At 38.6% G+C, this 21,488-nt stretch overlaps 1 protein-coding gene across 5 annotated transcripts in view; it reads right to left on the bottom strand.

Annotated features, from left to right (window-relative positions):
- osbp2b (oxysterol binding protein 2b) overlaps nucleotides 1–21,488 on the bottom strand; it is a 55,489-nt gene that overhangs the window by 3,513 nt on the left and 30,488 nt on the right. For 4 of the 5 annotated variants that reach the window (XM_052556024.1, XM_052556025.1, XM_052556028.1 and 1 more), the window contains 11 exons: nucleotides 12,330–12,580; nucleotides 5,818–6,016; nucleotides 5,538–5,661; nucleotides 4,401–4,467; nucleotides 3,728–3,880; nucleotides 3,153–3,398; nucleotides 2,525–2,645; nucleotides 2,285–2,388; nucleotides 1,827–1,922; nucleotides 1,453–1,637; nucleotides 138–358 (listed from right to left, as the gene is read on the bottom strand). In XM_052556024.1, the coding sequence (XP_052411984.1) occupies nucleotides 138–358; nucleotides 1,453–1,637; nucleotides 1,827–1,922; nucleotides 2,285–2,388; nucleotides 2,525–2,645; nucleotides 3,153–3,398; nucleotides 3,728–3,880; nucleotides 4,401–4,467; nucleotides 5,538–5,661; nucleotides 5,818–6,016; nucleotides 12,330–12,580 (1,767 nt within the window). Of the gene's footprint in view, nucleotides 1–137; nucleotides 359–1,452; nucleotides 1,638–1,826; nucleotides 1,923–2,284; nucleotides 2,389–2,524; nucleotides 2,646–3,152; nucleotides 3,399–3,727; nucleotides 3,881–4,400; nucleotides 4,468–5,537; nucleotides 5,662–5,817; nucleotides 6,017–12,329; nucleotides 12,581–20,540; nucleotides 20,832–21,488 lie in introns of those variants that run through there. The other variant, XM_052556026.1, reaches the window with a different exon arrangement.

Below are 21,488 nucleotides of genomic sequence, written 5' to 3'. Positions count from 1 at the left end.
GCAAATGTTATATTAATTTTATACAACAGTCCAATAAACAAGAAGTGAATATTCATTGACTTACATTCCAGCAATGCAAATAATAACACCCCTAGATTCATGGTTTTCATCTTGTGTGACCTTTGACCTCCGCTCACCTTCATCGATGGCCTTCGAGGCCTCAGCTTCTCTCCTCCTCCTCGTGGCTCTCTGTTTTTCCTCCAGCCTCTGTTTCTCTACGTTGGCCTCGTCCCAGCGTCCCGCTTCCATCAGCCGCTGGTCCGGCCTCAGCCTGCTGTCCGTCCAACACACACCCTCCTCTTCCTCGTTCAGGGTCAAAGCCAGAGAGGAGAAACAGTACATGTTCTCAGCATTCTCTCTGAGAGATAAAGATGAGAAGAGAAATGATCAGAGAATCTATATTTGTTATCTGTTCTGCAAGGCCTCCTTTAGTTAAGTGAGTAAGTAGGAAGTGAAGAAGGTATTTCTGCAGGTGTGCAATGTTGGTCTTTCAGTAATGAGTCTAGTAGGTACCGTATTTTTCGGACTATAAGTCGCACCTAAGTCGCATCAGTCCAAAAATGAGGAAAAAAAACATTTAAGTCGCACTGGACTATTTAAGTTGCATTTATTTAGAACCAAGAACCAAGAGAAAACATTACCGTCTACAGCCGCGAGAGGGCGCTCTATGACATCAAGTGTAGACTACAGGAGCACTGAGCAGCATAGAGCGCCCTCTCGCGGCTGGAGACGGTAGTGTTTTCTCTTGGTTCATTTACTCTTGTTTCTTGTCAAATTAATTTTGATAAATAAGTCGCACCTGACTATAAGTCGCAGGACCAGCCAAACTATGAAAAAAAAGTGTGACTTATAGTCTGGAAAATACGGTATGTTGTTTAGAGTGTAGATACTTGGGAAGGTAAGTAGTAGAAGATACAAATCCAATCACTCCTGTATTTCTCCTGCTCTTTTTCTAACAAAATCAGCCTGATTCGGATGGTAATTGTTTCTCATGGGGACGTAAGGGATTTTCAACATTTACAGAGGTTAGTTGGTGCCACTGTTTTTTTTCCCACTACCTGCTTGCAAATCCCTGGCCGAATTACCTAGTGTTTTTTGACAAACAGCAATGTTGTGTGGTAATTGGTGATTGCCATACGAATCCACATATCTGAGTTTACAAAAAAAAAATAGAATTCTAAATTCAATGTTTAAATCTTTTTTGACCACTGTCAAACACTGTATGGAGACTGTTGCACTTGGCTATAATTTGCATGAATATTTATTTCAATTTACTTTTACTAGAAAGTATTTACAAGAACAATATTTCATAACTGCTCCACCACAGCAAGTGGGAGCTACGAGTAGATTGGTCTGTCGGTAGAGACATTTAGTTATGTCAGGGGTTAGTTTAGTTGGAGTATATGGAGGTATGGCGGTACGTTATTGATTAACATTAATGCTGTGTCTTACGGTAGAGGGTATTTCTTCCACAGCAGTTTGGGTGTGAGCGTCTGATAGACAGTCTTCTGTTTGCCCTCAGAGCTGCTGCTTCCTCTGCTACTCTGCACGATCTTGGCGCTCTCCATCTTGTCGTCCCATGTGCCTGACAGGATGTAGTGGGCCTGGCCTTCACTGTCCTTCACCACCCCTGTGACCTTACAGTGGGAGAACAACGAGAACAAGGGTAACATGCTCTGGGGTTGAACTATAAAAGCATGAAGAGATAGAGAGAGGGAAGAGCAGGATAGAAAGATGGTTTAGCCATGACAAACATCTTTAAGGGCTCTTATCTGCTGTCAGTATGAATCACAGCGGGAGGGACAGGATTTACGTCCAAAACATACCTTTCGTGGGACTTCCCTTGAAAAGTAACTGTACGGAGAGAACTTGAGCTGACAGGTCTCTTTGGTCCTGTGGTTGACTATGTCTATATCTCCTGACTGCAACAAAGAAAATATGAGATGAAAAGAGAGAAAATATGAAAGAATACAGGTTTGGAACGATATGCGTGTTGAGTAAAGGATGACAAAATATTCATTTTTGGGTGAACTATACCATTAACAATACTGTAGGCTGCATTCCTTATTGCCAAACAGTTTCTCTCTCTCTCATTTTTAGTCATTGTTATTCAGAAGAGGACATCAAAATTGAGTAAAACTAGGTCCTACAAAGAATATATTCTACAAGCATGGACCTACAAGCACTATATTCCCTTTTGACATTTCTAGGCTTTGGATACTTGACAAATTACTGCAAAACAATTCTGGTAATCACAGAAATTGTATAATGTCAGAAGTTCAACCTGATCAATCCACAGTTTGCCCACAATGATGTTGTGCACGGTGGACGTGACTTTACGCCACACATAGTGGTTTCCACTCGCATGAAACTGTAGGTGGATCGCACCTGGTCAGACAGATTAAATCAGCATTAATAATGTTTATAGATTCTCTGTTACTTACAACATAGTACAGATGTGTACATTTGTTTCTATGAAGAATAGTGAGTTAGTGAGACGGTTCAGAGAGGAGAGGAGACTCACCCAGAGGCATGATGGAGAGGTATTTGCCGCGGAACTTGCTAGCGATGGTGATTTCCTGCCACAGGGTCCAGCCTCGCTGTGACATCACATGATGAGCGGCTGCCGGCGGATGATGACTGACCTGAAAGATACAGGGAAATATAAGTCAAGTGCGAAATATAAAATTCACCACTAGGGGGTGCTGTGTCATTATTCATTCAAATGTTCAGACGTTCTGTGTGTGTGTGTCTGGTATTCTCACAGTCACCTTCAACCATCATTACCCCTCGGATCACTGAACCTTGCATGAGAAGCATTTCCAGTAATGGCTGAAGGTGACTGAAAATAAGGGTTGTGATGCTAGGTTATAATAAACTGCTTAATTTCTCATTTCCTCCCTAGTTGCTAAATTTATATGCTGCTTTCGATGGAAAATGGATTCAGCAGCAAAACTGTTTCTTCATCTCCAAATCAGTATATTAGAATGATTTCTGAAGGAACATGTGACACCGAAGACTGGAGTAATGCATGCTGAAAATTCAGGTTTATCATCACAGGAAAAAAACAAACATATATTGGAGTGCCCTGTTATCCTAACGGATAGCTTTCCTCATATGTTGCCATAGACCTTTTGACTCTTAATACAGACCTGTTCACAGAGGGAACGATAGCCGAATTCTTCCAGGCGGTCCAGTTCGTAGGTCTCTCCCAGGAGAGGGTTGAAGGGCTTGGCTATCCGGTGCACTGTGGTGGAGTATGAAGAGACGGAGAAGGCTGCGACCAGACACATCTGCTCCAGAGAGTTCTCACAGCGCGCCGCCTTATCCAGCAGCTCGTGGTACTCCAAATCCTCCGTCAAGCGCTGCAGCATGGACAGGGGCTCGTTGAAGTTCACCTGGACACAAGCACAGAGGAAGAGACATTTTTGATAACAGTGGTGCACTGGTGCTGCTCAATATTTTTGTGAGAATGATGACATATTCGTTCGAAACTGTTAAAATAGAAATCTTATTACAACATTTATAAATGTCTATAATTACTATACAGTAATTTTTTAATGCATGAATGAAAAAAAAACTCACTGACTTCACACTTTTGAACAGTATTGTACATGCAAATGATATACAATCTGGGCACCTTTTGCTTCCTGTTCTCAAAGAACAGCAATGCACTGATTCTAATATTGCATTTAGGACCATTTGCCCAATGTGTGACATCACTTACAGGCATTGGGATCTTAGAGAGTTCTTTGCCAATGCAATTCTTCATGATGCTCCACAGATTGAGCGAATAGTTGGGCTTCTCTGGGATCTGGGTCCGCCTCTTCCTGTGAGGCTGCAGCTCTTTCCCTGAAAATTCATTACTGCTCACAGAACACTAAAAAAGACACAGACAAGAGTGTTTGTATTAAAAAAACATCTGAAATGTATGAAATGTTTCTGTTCTGAAAGACGCTATTTGAAGGGCCCCGAGTGCCCTTGAGGAACGTAATGCATAAACACTGACAGCTGACTGATGCTCCATCTGTCTCAGAGAGTGAGTCACAGAGAGAAAGATGAAACGAGGGGAGCAGATATCAGTTAATTAAGATTTGGTTAATTGAGATGAACAACAGCTGTGAGAGTCAATGATGAACACAGACCGCCTTAGGAAACATTCAAGAAATACAGTGGGGTCCAAAAGTCTGAGGCCACTAACGAAAATGCTTCCTCTTCATTTTAAATATGAAGCGAGTTTCAGGTCTTTGTGAAAAATGATTTTTAGGATTTCAGAATGCCTTAGCACTTTGTTTGTCGTCATTTTAAATAAGATTTAAATCTGAGATTTTCATTTTTGTTTTTTTGGATCCTGTTGTATATAGGCTTTGTTTTCAGCTCTTGTTTCATGTCACACTCACATTGTCTTCCTGGTTGCAGTCACTGGGCTGTCCTCCACTAGCACTACTGAGATTACTCTGAGAACGTCTGCACAGACAGGACAGAGAGAGACACAGTAAGAGGATGAGATGCAGGCAAATTAGGAATGCACGATATTGGATTTTGGACGATATTCGATATGCCGATATTTTCTAAATAATTTTGGCCGATGCCGATACCGATATCGATATATATACAAATATATACTGATAAATTTAAACTTTAATTTTACTGAAGAGAAATCCATGTATCTCTTTTGTACTGATTCTACCATAAATTTATTATTTTACAAATGTAGACAGACATTCACATCTGAAAATCAGGTCAATTATTTCACTTGGAGAATATCGGTTTGGCTCATCGGCAGAAATATTCATATCGGCCGATACCGATAATGGTCATTTTAAGCTTTTATCGGCCGATATCGATGTTGTGCCGATATTATCGTGCATCCCTAAGGCAAATAAGCAGAATAAATGTGTGACATTGTGTTTGACTGATGGAATGAAGCTATCAGGAGTCAACCAGTGAACAAGAGCCTCTTACTAGGACCAGATTAAAAATAAAAAAATATAAATGAATGAATAAATACCAAAAATGTTATCCTCCACTTATTCACAACTGTAATGGATGAATAGTGATTGCGTGAATTTATTCACACAATACATTTGAATGAAAAGCACAGCTCGTTTTTAGAGCTATTCAATATAAATACTTAAGTAATAATTTATAAAATAATTATTTCAGAATTATAAAATATGTTATAAATTTTATATAATAAGTATTTTATAAATGATATCAATTTATATTTGGTCGAGTTCAAGTATTTAAATGCAATCGAAGAATAAATCAGATCCAAAGATTATGCGCATTCATATGGTCGAAACTCCATGCAGCTCCCTTTCTACTTTCTATTGGAAATGAATGACTTTTGGTGTACTGTTTATCAGCAGGTAGTGAAATTGACTTAAGAAATGTGTTTAGAGTTCATTATTAATAAAATGTCTGCATTACATTTTTGAACGACTATTTTTCTAATTCTGTCATAATTTATTTACACTAATATTGTTGAAAAATGTATGACTTTCATTTTGGGGTTAAGAGGGGATGAAGCTAACCTGTGGTGAGAGGGGTCCGTGGCAGTCACTGTTATAAAAGCAGGTGAGTCTTCCATGGCATCAAAATACTCCGTATCCTCATCTTCATCACTCGCTTCCTCTTTCCTGGGCCTTTCACTCACTCCTGTGCACACACACACGTAGTCAAAATCAGGCACAACTGTACCATTACAGCAGTCGTGCTGCTTTGCCATCATGCCATGTCTCATAACTGAGCTCATTCACTTCTATAATATTGATTTATGAATGATCATGCTGCTGTAGGGGTGGCGTGTCTCACCCGTGTTGGTGGTGGGTGTATCGGGTGTGTTGACAGCGTGCGCGGGGGCCTCTCTCCAGGCTCGTTCCAGGTTGTTGTGCTGCTTGGCTAGTTGCTCAATGGTCTCCTCGAGGTGTGTGCGCTGCTCTCGCTCATGCTGAAGAACTCGCTGCCATCTGCGGCTGTGGCTCTCTGCAAGCTCCAAGAAATCTCGACACGCCTGTGCAGGAATGTACAAAACAGGGACTACACATCAACACAAACACAGAAGCTTCAGGAACAATATATATATAAGTGACATTTAGACCAGGGGAGAAACCTCCATGGAGAATTTTGATTCAGTCACAGATGAAACAGAAGAGCATGATCTTAGGTGGCGGGTTTGATTCCCTGGGAGTGCATGAACTGAGATCAAATACCTTGAGTATATACCACATATAAGTCACATTGGATAAAAGTGCCAAATGCATAAAACCCTTACTAGACAAACTCAATTTTTTGTGAACACAAACAAACTCCTGAAGATTATACTTGGATGTTTTACACTTCGAAAATAAATTAGTCTAAATCTAACTTACCCATGCAAGTAATAGCAATTTATTACAATATTATTCAAGCCATTTTTCAGTGCATAACAGGTCTATTTTATGTACTGATAATATATATCTGAGGGAGTGATCACTGAATCAAAAGCAAGTTTTTTTCAGAAAATCTGAACATGAACAACAAATGCAAACAGTGTAGCAAGTAGTGTGAACAACAGTGAATTCTCACATGCAACAAACAACACAAACAGTGTGAATGATTTTCACAAACTGCACTCAAAATGAGAAAGAATATACTGAGTTCAACTGAACAAATAGTGCAAATGATCTTTGCAAACTATATAAGAATTATTAACATACTGTAGTATAACACCGATAACAGATACTACTCACTGGACCTGGTATCCCCGTCAGAATCGATTCTACCAGGATGTCGCCTAAATTCAAATGCTTTATGCTATATGTAGTGCTGTTTCTTCCTTGTATTTGGTTTGTGTCATGCCAAAGTTATTCGTCATGTCTTCTGCTGTGCATGAGTTATTTTATGTTCGTTTGTATGTGCACGAATACTTTCACTTTGCCTTTGAAAAAAATTCCAAAGTTCCAAAGAAGCCCAAAAGCATTTAATTGGTTGGGTAGATGAAAGATTGAACCAATCTGGGCACAGGGTGGGACGAAGCATCAACAGTCATTCATGTTTGGATCAGAGGAACAAACCGCATGGGTTTCTTTAATGAATCAAAACTAGACAATGTAACCACATTCACTACAGAGCTTCTGAATGTTTAAAAAAAATATAAAAAAAAATAAAAATATATATAAAAAAAGACCAACAGAAACAAATAATCCTTTAAAATATTTTCTTTTTTAATTAAAAGGTTTTAAATAAACAAATGTTATGTAAAACGAGATTTACAATGAAATTAAACACATTCATAATTTCTTGTAAAACTTTTAAATTACATTATTGTCATATTCAAAATTTGTTAAAGATTATGCGATTCATGATGTGTGGGATTTACACCTATATACATCATATTTCAGTCATTAAATATATATATTGTACAGTAATATACTGTATATGGAGGTTAACACCATATCCCTCCACATCCTCGTCGTCTCTGTTTTCCCTCGCTATCTCCATCACGATAATCCCGGCTCCCAATTCTCTAGGGATCTTATCTGTCCTCCTGCCGTAGGCACCACACATGAATTCACCTGTTTCCACATAAAACTGGTCCCTAATGCCTTCCTCTTCCTCCACTTTTCTTCTAGTTTTCTCTCCTTTTGATAATTGTTCTTATCGAAATGTCTGTGAAATGCTTCACAACTTCTAAGAAATTCTATTTGATATGTCTATGACAAAAATGCTGAAAAGATCTGATGACATCAGTCACGAGTGGTAGCTCTGGTTCAACTCAAAGCAGAAGTGAAAGAGTAAATCTGATGGCCAGAGCACGTTCAGAAACATGCAAACATACAGACTGTCTATGAGCTGAGTCGTGCTTTTTTTTTTAGTTTAGCAGCATTGAGTAATATAATCATCTAAGAGAGGTTACTCTTGGTCAGTAACACGGACACAAAACAGTCACATGCTTGTACCCACAGGAAAATGTTATTGCTCTTTCACACCTCATTAGACTTTTTTGGAGTTCACATTCATGGTTCGGATTGATTTGGCTCAGATGATTTCTATACACTACGTCTCCTTTTGCTCTCTATTTAATTTTGTTATTGAGCAGAAAGAAGTGAGATTTTAAAGAGCTTTTTTCTTTCTGTAGTCAAGTAACATTTATTTATATAGAGCTTTATACAATATAGATCGCTTCGAACCAGCATTTCAGTAATAAACAGAAGAAACAGTCTCAATGCTGCAAAATTATTCAATTAGATAAGAATAAATTCAGTCATAATTGCATAAGACAATACAGTGTCATTATTCATCCCAATTCAATTATTCCGTGTTCTCATTCCATAACATTGAAAACTGAAAACCTAGCAATTTCTTCACTGCATATAGTGCAATGTATGCCGAACAGCATGTTTCTTGCTCATTATTAAGAATAATAACCCACACCACACATAGGTTTCACTAAAAATAGCTTCTGTAATCTAACACAGTTTCCATGAGAGCATGTCTCTCATCAGAGCTCATCAATCACATTAATAACTGAGACTACAGTACAGCCACAGAATCACTAAGACAGCTCGCAGTCACAACCAATCACGTCTTTTACAGTGTCACTGCCTCTGGGTCTCTGTACTCTCTTCTTCTTCTCTCTCTTGATCAATGTTTCTTTGTCCATCTCCCTAGTCTCATCTGGAGGCACAATGACACGACTCATCTGACTGACCCCAGTCTGCCGGATTTATCAGGAACCACACTGACAAAGATAACTGAGCTCAATTTATAACAAAATGGCCATTTTACATCAGCAAGTATCAGAAAGACATTTATCATTTTGACTTAAAGTAGGTATTATGTTACATTCCCTAATAAAGTCTCAAGCCAACTCACTACTGCTGTCAAACGATTAATCGTGATTAATCGCATCCAAAAGAGAAGTTTTTGTGTACATAATATGTGTGTGTGTACGATGTATATTTATTATGTATATATAAATACAAACAGACACATGCATGTATGTATTCCAGAAATAGTTTTTACATTTGTATATTAAATATATTTATATATGATTTAAATTAAATGAATATAAATATATACATGTAAATAATGTAAATATTCTCTAAATTATTTTCTGTGTGTGTGTATATTTATATAATAAATATACACAATACACACACATATATTATGTACACAAAAACTTTTATTTTGGATGTGATTAATCACGGTTAATCGTTTGAAAGCACTACAACTCACAAGATTTTTTACCCACAAAGCCCATTTTTACTTACATTTGGTGCTTTGCAGGTGCCAATTTTGGACCTTGTACAGAACATAGTTCAAAAGCAATAGTATAGGTTTTTGCATCCCACTCTTTGACCTTAAAGTCCACAAACAAAGCAACAAACCAGCCCTTACCTGACTCCTGTCAGCACTGTGTCCAGAGCTCTGCTGTGAGAGAGGATCCTCTGTGCTACGCTTAGCATGTGACTGTGGCTTCCTCACACATTTATGAAACTACAGCTCCTCACCTTTAACATATGCAGACTTCCACTTTTTTTTTTATGCTGAGTGAGGCCCTGGGCCCCAACTGCTCGTGACTTCGGGAAGAGCTTAGAGGAAAGAGTGTGTGTCATACATCCACATCTCTGAGAAATGCCATTTAAATTGCTGAGGAGGAGGGAGAGCCATGTGATTCAGTGTGTAAAATTGAAAGATGTGAAATTCTGTGAGATTCCCAATAATATTTTAACATGTCAAGAATCTAGATAGAGTTTCACTTATAAATTACTTTGTTTTTGTGAAACGATTCTTCTAAACAAACACAGCAGCACAAAAACTATTTGGACACTTAAAGGAACACTCCACTTTAACACTCCACTTTTTGAAAATAGGCTCATTTTCCAACTCCCCCAGAGTTAAACAGTTGAATTTTACTGTTTTCGATTGCATTCAGCCTATCTCCAGGTCTGGTGGTAGCACTTTTAGCTTAGCTTAGCATAATGAATTGAATCTGATTAGACCGTTAGCATCTCGAGAGTCAAGAGTCGAGTTTTAAATAGGAGAAATATAGAAACTCTTTGGTGATTTTTGAGTGAGATGCTCACAGTGTGGACATAATCACATTTTTAACATGAACTAAATGTACATGGAAATTTTCAATTTCACTTTGTTTATCAATACATATTACACATTTTACTTAAAAAGTATACCTATTTTAATGGGTTTCAAAAATGTAGTTGAATATTTTTTGCTAAAATGGTCACTGCTTTGCCAGAATAAGTTACCTGTAATGTACACCTCGCTGTGAAAACTGAGGTTTGTATTCAAGTTGTGTACCAACAATCCCAATTATGATGCAGTCGATGCATATTCAATGAATATGAACCAGTCAATGCAAAATCCTATCGAAATCCAAACAAATCCAAATAAACAGCATGAAATTGCATTCACCTAAAATGAATTCAGTTTGTCAAAGTAGAAATGGAACACACGAGACAAAATCACCTCTAATATTGACTTCCATGACAGTGAGTAGTGATACCTATCCAGAGTTTGATTTAGGAAATCAAAGACTCAGAGGACATCCGCAAAACTGAGAGCTATTCCTAGACCTGTATTGATCATGTCAGTGGAGGCTCAACCTATCTAACTAGCTCTGATCCATTTATCATCTATCAAAACTATCTTTGTATCTGAAACAACATTTGCCTTTAGAGTGACACTGAACATCAAATTTGAAAAACAGAGACAGATGGGGATTTTCTCTGAAAAAGATTCAAACTAAAGCTGCTGTTGTATTCTGTTCTGGAGCTTGTTTCAGAAATGAGTGTGTTTGATGAAGTATGGTTGGGTAAGATTCCAAATTGTCCATTGTGATAAATGAACCACATTCTTTCCAGCCATTATTTCTGAACATTGCTTATTCATATTGACCATAGCACTAAGGACAGAGGAGTACACTGTCTAGATGACTAAAGACAATTCTTAATTTGAACAAAGTCAGACAGTGCTTAGACTCATTGGGCCCTATCACACACCCGGCGCAATGCGACGCAAGGCACAGCGCAAGTGTGTTTGCTAGTTTCAGTCTGGCGCCGTTCGCATTTTCCCATCCATCGACATGTCGTTTAATTAGCAAATGCTTTTGATGCCAATGGGCGGTTTGGTCTAAAAAAGAGGTGTGTTCAGGCAAATTGCTATTTTAAGGAGCTGAAAATAGACTGCGCCATAGACCAACTCAAACCTGGTCTAAAATCTGCGCAATGTTTTTTCTTTGTTATTTAAAGAGCGAGTTAGTATAGGCGGGTCCGCAACGTGCGTACACGCTGCTTATTAAACACAGGGACGCACGGCAGCACACAAACCTGCCAAATATAAAAAATTAAAGGATTGCATTTCATAAGAATTTTTTGTAGGCTAATTAAATATAAAAATGCCTACATGTCATAATGGATAGTCATCACGTATCAGAATTAGGAATCTATTTGCTCGCACACGAGCAGTTCCGTTTCATCTCGGAGACGTGTTCTGTCTTGCGCTTGCCAAATTCCGCCGTGTAAATAGCAAATCCATCATGGCACGAGCGCAACTGGCTCTTAAAGGGAATGGAAGATGAGACTCTGATTGGTTTATTGCACATTAAGCCCAAAAAACACTCATTACTGATTAACAGAATAGGGACAACCCCTTTACACCATGCACCCAGGTTAGCCAATCATTTTTCCATCGTTAAAATAGCACACGTGGATTTGGACACACCCTGAGTGCACCTGCGCCATGGGCTTTACACTGTGCATTTAGATAATTAAAATAGGGCCCATTGTTTCATAAAAAGGGGACAAATTTCTCCAGCTCCAAGAATAAAATGTTTTTAAAATCAAGCAATCTTATTGGTTGTTATATTGTCAATATACACATTTTAATAACATATACTAAACTGAAAGACTTTTTTTTTTTTAAGTCAGTTATGTTCACCAAGGCTACAGTCAGATCAAAAACACAGTAAAAATTGTAATATTGTGAATTATTATTACAAAAGAAAACAAAATTATTACAAGTTTTATATTTGAATATATTTTAAAATTTATTCATGTATTCCTGTAATGCCCATTACTCCAGTCTACAGTGTCACATGATCCTTCAGAAACCATTGTAATATGCTGATTGGGAACTCAAGAAATATTGCTTTCAGGATACTCAAGTTCAACAGGAATTCCTGACAGCATTTGTTTGAACAAGAAATCTTTTTTATCAGTTTAGGTCTTTACTGAAACCCTGCTGAATAAGACTATTAGTTTATTTAAAAAATGAAACTTGACCCAACTCATATTTTGTAATAACAGAAAGTCAGTTCTACTTACATTGATCATAGCATTGGAAGTGATGCGAAAGAGGGTGGCTCTCTCGTTGACAGCCTTGATTTTCTCTCCTCCCTCCAGAGGCACACGTAAGGTCTCGAGTTCACTCAGAGACCGCTGCAGAGCCGCACCATGCTTGGCTATCAGATCATTGCACGTGCTCAAGTCATCCAACTTACTGGCCAGAGTCTTGAGAGTACCCTGGATCTCACTTTGGTCTGACTGAGTGGTGGGCTCCTCGTCTGCAGAGTCATCTAAACAGAGAGAGGGATGGGATGGGAGCAAATTTCATTATTGGGTGAACTATTCCTTTAAAACAGGAAAAAAAAACATCCCATGTCCACACAATGTGTTTTCCAGCTGTTTTTTTGACCACAGCTCCTCCTAATTTCTCTCATTAATTAATACTGATTTTACAGGTGGCTGAGGCCCTAACAGCAAGCACCCAGTCAATATTACAGCTTTTGCAAACATAGCACAAACATCCAAATCAACACACACACACACACAAAGATGGTGGACAGTTTTAAGAGATAGTTACTTCTCACAAAATATTACCTGTCAATAAACCTGGATGTCTCAGATAAAACTGGGTTTCCTAATTAAGTCATACTGGAGAACACACTGACAAGACTCTTCTGTTGATAATATATAGGGTGAGAACTGAAGAAGCAGAAACAAATATCATTTCAAGCAATTCAATGATGTTTTACACCAAAATAAATTTGTATTTTGACAAAAGAAAATGTTTTGTCAATTGTCTTCCGTGGTGGGTTATAAGTAGGCTATAAGCACTTTGTTCTTAAAACCTCAAAAATAAGTCAGCATTTGTGAAGTTCAATGGGTTAGGGTTACTGTTTAAATACCTGAAGGTCTGTGGTTAACACAAGCTAAATTTTTATATTTTAAAGTTTTCTATGACATAAAAGTTGGTGCACTGAAGTCATGCAGTGATGTAATTTGTTTATTGCTTAACTTTAGATTGTTATGTCAGCCGATTGTATTCAGGATTCAATTTTCTGCAATAATCAATAAAGTCAATTGGCTTTTTGCCAAGGGACCCAATTTAATGCTAACATTGTTGGCCTACAAAAATCACGCCAACCTCTCTATCAGTGCTTTAAGTGGCCCAAAAGAGGTGCCGGTACTCTATTATAGCTCTAACTATATAGCTCTAACTATATTATAACTCTATTATATATATTTTTCGGGACGTCTGGTCACCCTACCTGAAAGAGCTGCATTACTTCATTAGCTTGAGTCTGACCTGCTGTGATATCTTTCAGACTTGGTGAGGTGTCAGACAGCGAGTTTCACACCCCTTCTCCGGCAACGTTGAGTTGTTGACACTTAACAGTGGGAAAAGCGACCCATGCGCTATTCTCTTGTATAACTTGGGTGAATGGGGAATTGGGTAATGTACTTTCTGCTCTCGGTGGGATGAATTAGGAAGCTTGCATTAAATCGGGCAGTGCAGGTAAAAGATTAAATCCTCTATTAAAACAGCTGTCCAAATGAGCGTACCGGTACGCTAAAAGCATGTTCTGGGCGCACGGAGAGGTGGCGGTACGCTCAAGAGCTATATTTGGAAGTGGCGGTACTGAGTACCGGTGCGTACCGGCCCACTTAAAGCACTGCTCTCTATTGGAGGATGCACTTTTTTGCATGTATGCACGCAAGTTCCAAACAACATTTCAATTGGTCTCAGATCTGGAAATAGACTTGGCTATTGAAAAACACCTCCATCCCTTTCTTCAAAGCTACAGTATTCATTTGTAGACCAAAAACTTTAGCTTTTATGATACTGCATTCATTTCAATAGCTAAAAAAAAAAGCCCAAAAAGCTCACTAAGTGCCTTAGTGTGACTTTACTGGTCACCAGCATCACTTGTGACGTCTAGGCTATAAACATTTTCTAGATGATAGGACGTGCTAAAAATAAATGATAAATAATTTGGATGCTGAAATGTGTTCACTTTGCACGGTTTCACGGCTGCCATCATTAAAGTCCATTGACATGGACATGAAAACGCATCAAGGCAGAGATGAGATCCTGAAGCTGAGTTGAGGCCATGACAGGATCATGGAACATGGATGCTATGAGACAGACACGTTTATTACACCACAATGTACTTAGAAAACAATTTCTCAAAGAAATGATACTGTTTCTCATCTCTGACAACAACAAACACAAAAAGACCATTTGGAAAACAGACATGTCATAGTGCGTGTGAGAAAAGAGGACATGGCAACCTCATCCAGAGCAGCAGAGCGGGGCAAGGGTGAGATTGATTTGACTGTGTTCGTCCCTCCTCAGCAGAGAGCAGAGCAGCCGTCAGCAAACTGTTCCGAGACTGAACACATTAACCTTCTCATGACTCAACAACAACATGAGCAGATAGCAAACACTGAGGAGAAGAAAGAGGGTCACTTTAGGCCATTTCCTGTAGAAAGTTCAGCTACATGCTAACTAAACGAGAGTCTTCTATGACTTAATACCAGATAATTATTATGCATTAAAAGGTCTCTCCTGCTTCTCGGTTAATTGTTGTGCTGGTTTATCAGCCACTGTCCTTGAGACTGTTATTGACTGTGATTGTTTTAATTTAAACAGCAAAAGAATGACATCTTGAGAGTCTAAACGCTGACAATCAAATCGTCCTTTTGTAGAGCTTCTTCTTCTATCTATTTCCATTAGCCACTAACACACAGACACACACACACACACACACACTCACACATTGGCTGACTCTGCACTTACATCACATATTTGTGAGCTGTGTGACTCTGTGTTACTAACAATATTACCATAATAAGCACTTTCCATGCAGTGCATAGGCCTATATTGTGCACAGTATGTAAATTTGAATGTGTGTGTGGTATATCTGGATCATGCATACATATACATACATATGCATATATTTATGTGATGCATATTCATAAATATATAATTGCTGTAAATAAAATGTCCATTAGTGCATGTTATTGTTGCATATTATTTCATATACTAATTATATGCAATATACATTATACTGCACAGTATAAAGCACACTAGGATTTCATTCCAGAACATATCTTTCCATTCCTCTGTTGGGTTTAATCTTGAGCAAACATTTAGCCAGAAAAAAAAAACCCACACAGCTTTACATTAAGAGTAGTTTTCACCCTGTCAACTTTCAGCTTTAGAAGAGCTGCTGATGAAGGTCTGGGGGTAATGTGCAGCTGCTATAGGAAGATTACAGCTCATTTCCACAGCAGATTCTCAGTATGGGACCTTTATAACACTTACAGGCCTTAACCTGCTGGAAGGCATCAGTGTAGAGGTCTGTTTCTAGATATATATCACAGTCATTAAACTGCACACACAGAATGCACAAATGCAAACACATACAAATCTTTCTGCCACCATCTGTCTTATTTACAATCTAAAATGTATCTCAACAACAAATTATAGAACAACTATTATATCAAATGGTACTTTAGTAGGAACCCCACTATGTATGTTTGCCCTTACATTTTCCCAAGCTCAACTGTATGCCTGAAACAGGAACATTAAACTAAGTATGATGTATGGTGAATATGTCAAGGAGCACAAATACCAGCCTGCAATAATGTGGTAGTAAATCTGACAAAGGTATTACTTCTAATAAATATACTTATTAATAAATGTATAAGCTGGTTTCATACTTCCAGATTTACTGTAGTAATGCCACTGCCAGCAATATTTCACATTCACATAGGATTTAAATCAGTTTTCAAGTTTTACTCAAAAGATTAAAAATAATTTCTAAGATCTCATGTAAGAAGGTGGGGTAAACTAAATGCTCAAATGCTACTCCAATATATAAAAATCCATACAAAGTGCATGTCAAAGGAGAATTTCCTAACTGCCAAACCCTTTTAGAAAGCACACCAAGTGTGCATCAACTTGTATGATTACTTATTAAGGATCTATGGATACAATCCCACCAGCTTTCATCTGTTTGAAGGATAAAAGCTGCAGAAGGCAGGAAACATCAACACATGAACCGCCAGATCAGATGGACGTGCTGCAGTTGAAACGTGATGATGCAGATATAGATTATGTAGCACTGCAATGAGCAGATGGCAGTGTTTAATATTCTCCAGCCAGAGTCTATCAAACATATAAAACTAATGTATATCACCTCAACAACAAATTCAATCATATAGAAATCTACAGATTATGTCTCCCTGCTGGAAATGATCATAAAAATTACTCACAAAAAATTTATTAAATGAATAAAAGAGTTATTAGGAGGTAACAGACAATGACTGAGGCAATACAATGGCAAACAGTAGGTGCAATGTATTAAAAAAAATATGTATAATAAAAATATAATACTATAAGCTATAAAGAAGCAATAAGTAATTTTTTGGTGTCAAAATTAATAATATATAGAAGCAAGCAAAAAGAGTTAAAGATCACGTTTTTCGCGCTTTTTTGAAGCTTTGATTGTGTTTACAGTGTGCAATATAACGTGTTCATGTTTCGCGTGTAAAAAAACACAGTATTTTTCACACAATTCACCTATCTGTATACCCCTGTTTTCACTGCCATAAAAACGGGCTGATGACTTCCGTGTTCTATAAAGTCCCTCCTTCAGAAATACGTATCGAGTTCTGATTGTGCCAGCGGTTCCTGTGTTGTGATGTGACGGCAGCTAAGCGCAGGCTGCCCTCCTGAACTAGTTTTGGAGTAGTTTTTTGAAGCAAGTGGGCAGGATTTGTTTTGAAAACCTGGCAATCCTGATCTGAACGCACGTGCTGGAGATGTACTTATAGTCACAGGAGCGTTTTTACTGACGTGATAAAAAACGCATTTGTTTTTTTGCATAGCCCTACCATCTAGTTAACAAAGCTAAACAGTGTTGCCCTTTGTGTAATAAGTTACAGAAACCTTTAAACGCACCAACGTAAATAATAAAATACACTTACCGGTTGTGGTCCATAAACAACGCCTTCTCCAGAGGGAACTGCTCCATCTTTCAAGAATAATCTTTGTGTGAATCCAGCATTAAACTGATTGGGATTGAGGAAGCTGTCCTCAGCTAAATGTGCTGCACATAGTTTTACAAGTGGATTATAATTTTCGGGAACAGAGTTAAACATAAATTGTAACCATTGATCTCTAAGTCCCTGGGAAGCCCAGACAAAGGTGATTGGACTCCGAGATGAAAATAATAAGACCACGCCCCCCTTTTTGTGTATTCATGTGGGCGGAGGTTAGTCAAAAAACTGTTTTAGTGAAATCATTACTGCAGGAACTAAAGGGATTTAGTCCAAACGGGTCATTTGTTGCAGGCGAATTCTGTTAAATAACATATATCGCTTGGCATTGAACTTTGAGCTTTAGAATTTACAGATATTATTTATACTCTAACAACAACAACAACAACATTACAGACTTACTAAAGTTTAAAACATGGGATCACGAAGAACGGGGCCTTTAACCTATCATGTGAATAATACTGTTGAATAGAATAAAAACAACAGCCATACTAGAACATTAAAAAACAAGATTTTTGTAAAGTTGGTTGCTGTCATTGATTTACAGCAGTGAGGATGAATGTTTATTGCCTGTGGGTAGAAGTTGCACAATAGCCATTTTGCCACTTCTGTTTCTCAGATTGTAAAGGCAACAAACTGAGATGCCTAAGGGTGATCCGAATGATCCGGTCATCTTAAGTCATCTATCTGAATATATGTCATGGATGCTGGGTGATGTGATGGACTACCTTGTCTTCACCACCTTCTTCAGTTCCACAAAATTAAAATACAGTTTCTGTAGCAGGCAAGTGATGCAGTTGTTAGGAATTCTCTCAATCATGCATCAGGAGAGTTTGTCACAATCAGTGGTGACATGCCCATCTTTCCTCGCCTATGGACTCTATTCCAGGGAGGCATACTGTAGTTCTAATGTAATTCTGTTTGTTTGATAGACTCTTTAGTGGTTAGAACAGATTGAAAATGGCATTCTGCTCATTGCAGTGCTACGTAATCTTCTACATAATTATTTTGTATTGAATAAAAGCATCTGCTAAATGCATAAATGTGCATTTAAATGTACTGAGAAAAACAGGTGCTGTAGTGCCCTTTTCCTCGCAGCTGTTTTGCAAGATTCAACATCCCTCAAGTGGCATCAGATCCATTAAGGATAATGAGAGAGTGACACTAGACAGTCTCGGCCATATCTTGATTGACAAATCGGTAAACCTGATTAAGGACTAAGGATTAATCACTGTCATTTCTACTTTCAGTCAAACAGTATTATTTACAGATCAGCTCCTGTTAGAACAGAAATCAAGGGTTAGGCCCCAACAAATGTGATTCATAAAAAAGTACTTTTGAAGGTTTGACACCAAGCTCTGTTCTGTAGCAGCAGCACATATGGTCAGAAGATGGTAAAACTCCTTCTAAAGGGGGCGCTGCTTCTCTCTGCAATGGAGATTTTTGAGAGCTTCTTATTATATCACTCAGAATAAATGAGAATAGAGGTGATGCACTGATTTCAAAGCATAGTAATTCATCGACGTAACTTTATATAAGGACTGGCACACCACTGCTGGGGATCCCAGCTATCATGTTAAATTCCTGAACAGTCAAAGTCATGAATATTACATAGAAATGTGCTGTCTAATGAAGCAAAAAACATGGTTATTATTTAAACTGCAGAATAGAAACCAAATATAAAACATACACGATTCAAGATATTTTAGTTACAGTTTAGCTGAAATGACTCTTTTAAAGCAACTTTTGAAAACGTTTCTACGACTTAAAATTGTCTGCCAATAGTAAATGCAAAAGATGTTGATAATTCACCTGAGATGCATCAATGCATTTATTTAATCCTAGCTAAACACATTGGCGTAACTGATTTGTCATACTGTAAAACTGTGTCAACATACTGCAAACTCCACCACAATTAACATCTTTCACCTTCATATCCAACTTACAACAGGCAGAGAAAAATGAGTATGTATTTATAGCTTAAAAAGCTGACAAGTGGTGTTTTCTAAAAACATATGAAGGTTATTGACTAAATAAACAGGCTGCTGTATAACTGCATTATTGATTTTTGTGTGGAGGACATGCAGGAGACAAGTGCTTTATTTTCAGTTCAAAATCAGAGCAAAGATTATCACAGTGACAAGGGTCAACCAGAATCAGTTCACACACTCACAGAACCGTATGTACAGTCACAGATTACAATCTGCATGCTTGTTTTGCACATTATAGTCACAGATGGACACAGAGCCTGTGTCTCAATCATGTTAGAAATGGGTATCACCACATGAACTGAATTACGCAATAATGCCTTAAGTGGGTTACTGATGTTTGCATATACTCTCCTGTATGCCATTGTATGAGTGGAGGAAATGTATCCTTCATTTCAATGTCACTCTGACCCACAAGACTCTCTCACACATAAAACGTAGAGCACAGCAACTCTGTTAATGATGCAATAACTTAAGGACCATAAATGACCAGAGAGAGAGAGAAAGGTAAAATACTAATCAGGAAACATGGCCCAGACACTCCTCTATGTCCAAAATTCAAAAGTGTCAAACTTCCTCATTGAAAAAACTGCTGAACTGTCCATTTAAAATAATGGTTCACTGAAGTTCAATAATAATAATTCTGTCATCATTCTGCATGATTGTCAACTCAGCATATTAGAATGATTTCTGAAGGATCGCATTTTGCTATGTAGCAACTTATGTTTCTGAAGCACACAACAGTTTCAAAATTCATGTCTGATGTATGACAGCATGTTTTGTTTTTTTGGGTCAATTTTTAACCACAAACCTTATTTTATTCACAAATCTAAAATCTCTATTATTACAAACTCTCAAAGACAACTAGCCGGGCTGTCCTACAAATTGACGCCATGACTGAATATTTGTCCTGTACTACAGAAGAGCTTATTCACAATCACACTACTGACAGCAACATTTCAATCTGCGCACAACTACAATTCAGAGAGCGATTCAGAGAAAGTCAAGCTCCACAGCTATGTCAGTGACATCATGGGCATTACAGTGTGCTTGGACACATCAATCAACCTCTGGACACCAAAATGAAGCTGGGAGAGGAAGTGCTGACCACACACTTCCTTACAAGAATCCCAGGAGATCAAAATCATAGACATTGATCAAAGCAGAACACAGCAGAGTTTTATCGGTCATATCCTACCTCTGAGGCAGGTGAGGTTCAGGAGATGACAGAACGAATAGGAGCGATTCGGGGCCCGTACAAGAGCGAGAGGAGCAGGAGCATGCGATAAAGATGAGGAAGTGTCATCTCTTCCTCCTCTTCCTCCGGCGGGAGCGCACTGACCCTGGCTGAAGCGGTTCAAGCAGCCCGAGCTGCAGAAGGAGCGCACCGTTCCCGGCCCCCAGCATGCTCCACTCTTCATTCCACCACTCTACAGGCCTGCCGCTCCTCTTTCCCTCCTCTCCACTCCTCACACGCTCGCATACACTTACGCAACCAACCGCTGCACAGGAAGTATGCCGGACTACTATATCAGCTGGCTGAGTGCAGGGGGAAGCGGCCACACTGCTGAGTCTTCTCATCCGGCATCACACAAGCGTGCGCATGCACACACGCTCGCCCTTCTAGAGCAAACCCTTCTCTCTAGAGCCAGTGCAATTATAGACCTTAACGGCCTTGATTTCACATCCTCGCAATCCCGCCTCACCTTCAGAACGCGTACGCACACACACTGATAGCGCAGCATATTGGCATTCCTCTCCTCGTGCACAGCTTAATGCAGTGTAGAGTAGGACAGAGCGAGGGGAGGGAGGGGGGAGGGAGGGAGGGAGGGACACAAGTAGTCTGCAGTACACTGCTGTCTTGACTGTATAGACCACTGAACACACCTTCTGTCCTTGCTTTCACACACACACACACACACACACACACACACACCACTTGCAATGGCTATCCTGAGTTTAGTGATGAGAATAACATGTTTCTTCAATTACAGGAACTTTTGGGGTTGATTTTTAGTAAAACTGAACAAATTTCAGCTGTTTCTTTTCTTCTTTTTGTAACATAAAGGCCATGTTAGACCAGCTCTAGGAAACCTATAGTTTCATTTTGCTACTTTTTAAATACATTTCACCAAAACACTATGGG

This window comes from Carassius gibelio, chromosome B5 (genome assembly GCF_023724105.1).
Source record: "Carassius gibelio isolate Cgi1373 ecotype wild population from Czech Republic chromosome B5, carGib1.2-hapl.c, whole genome shotgun sequence".
Classification (NCBI taxonomy): Eukaryota; Metazoa; Chordata; class Actinopteri; order Cypriniformes; family Cyprinidae; genus Carassius; species Carassius gibelio.
Note: the sequence above shows the minus strand (reverse complement) of the source record. Positions and strands in the feature narration are given on the sequence as shown.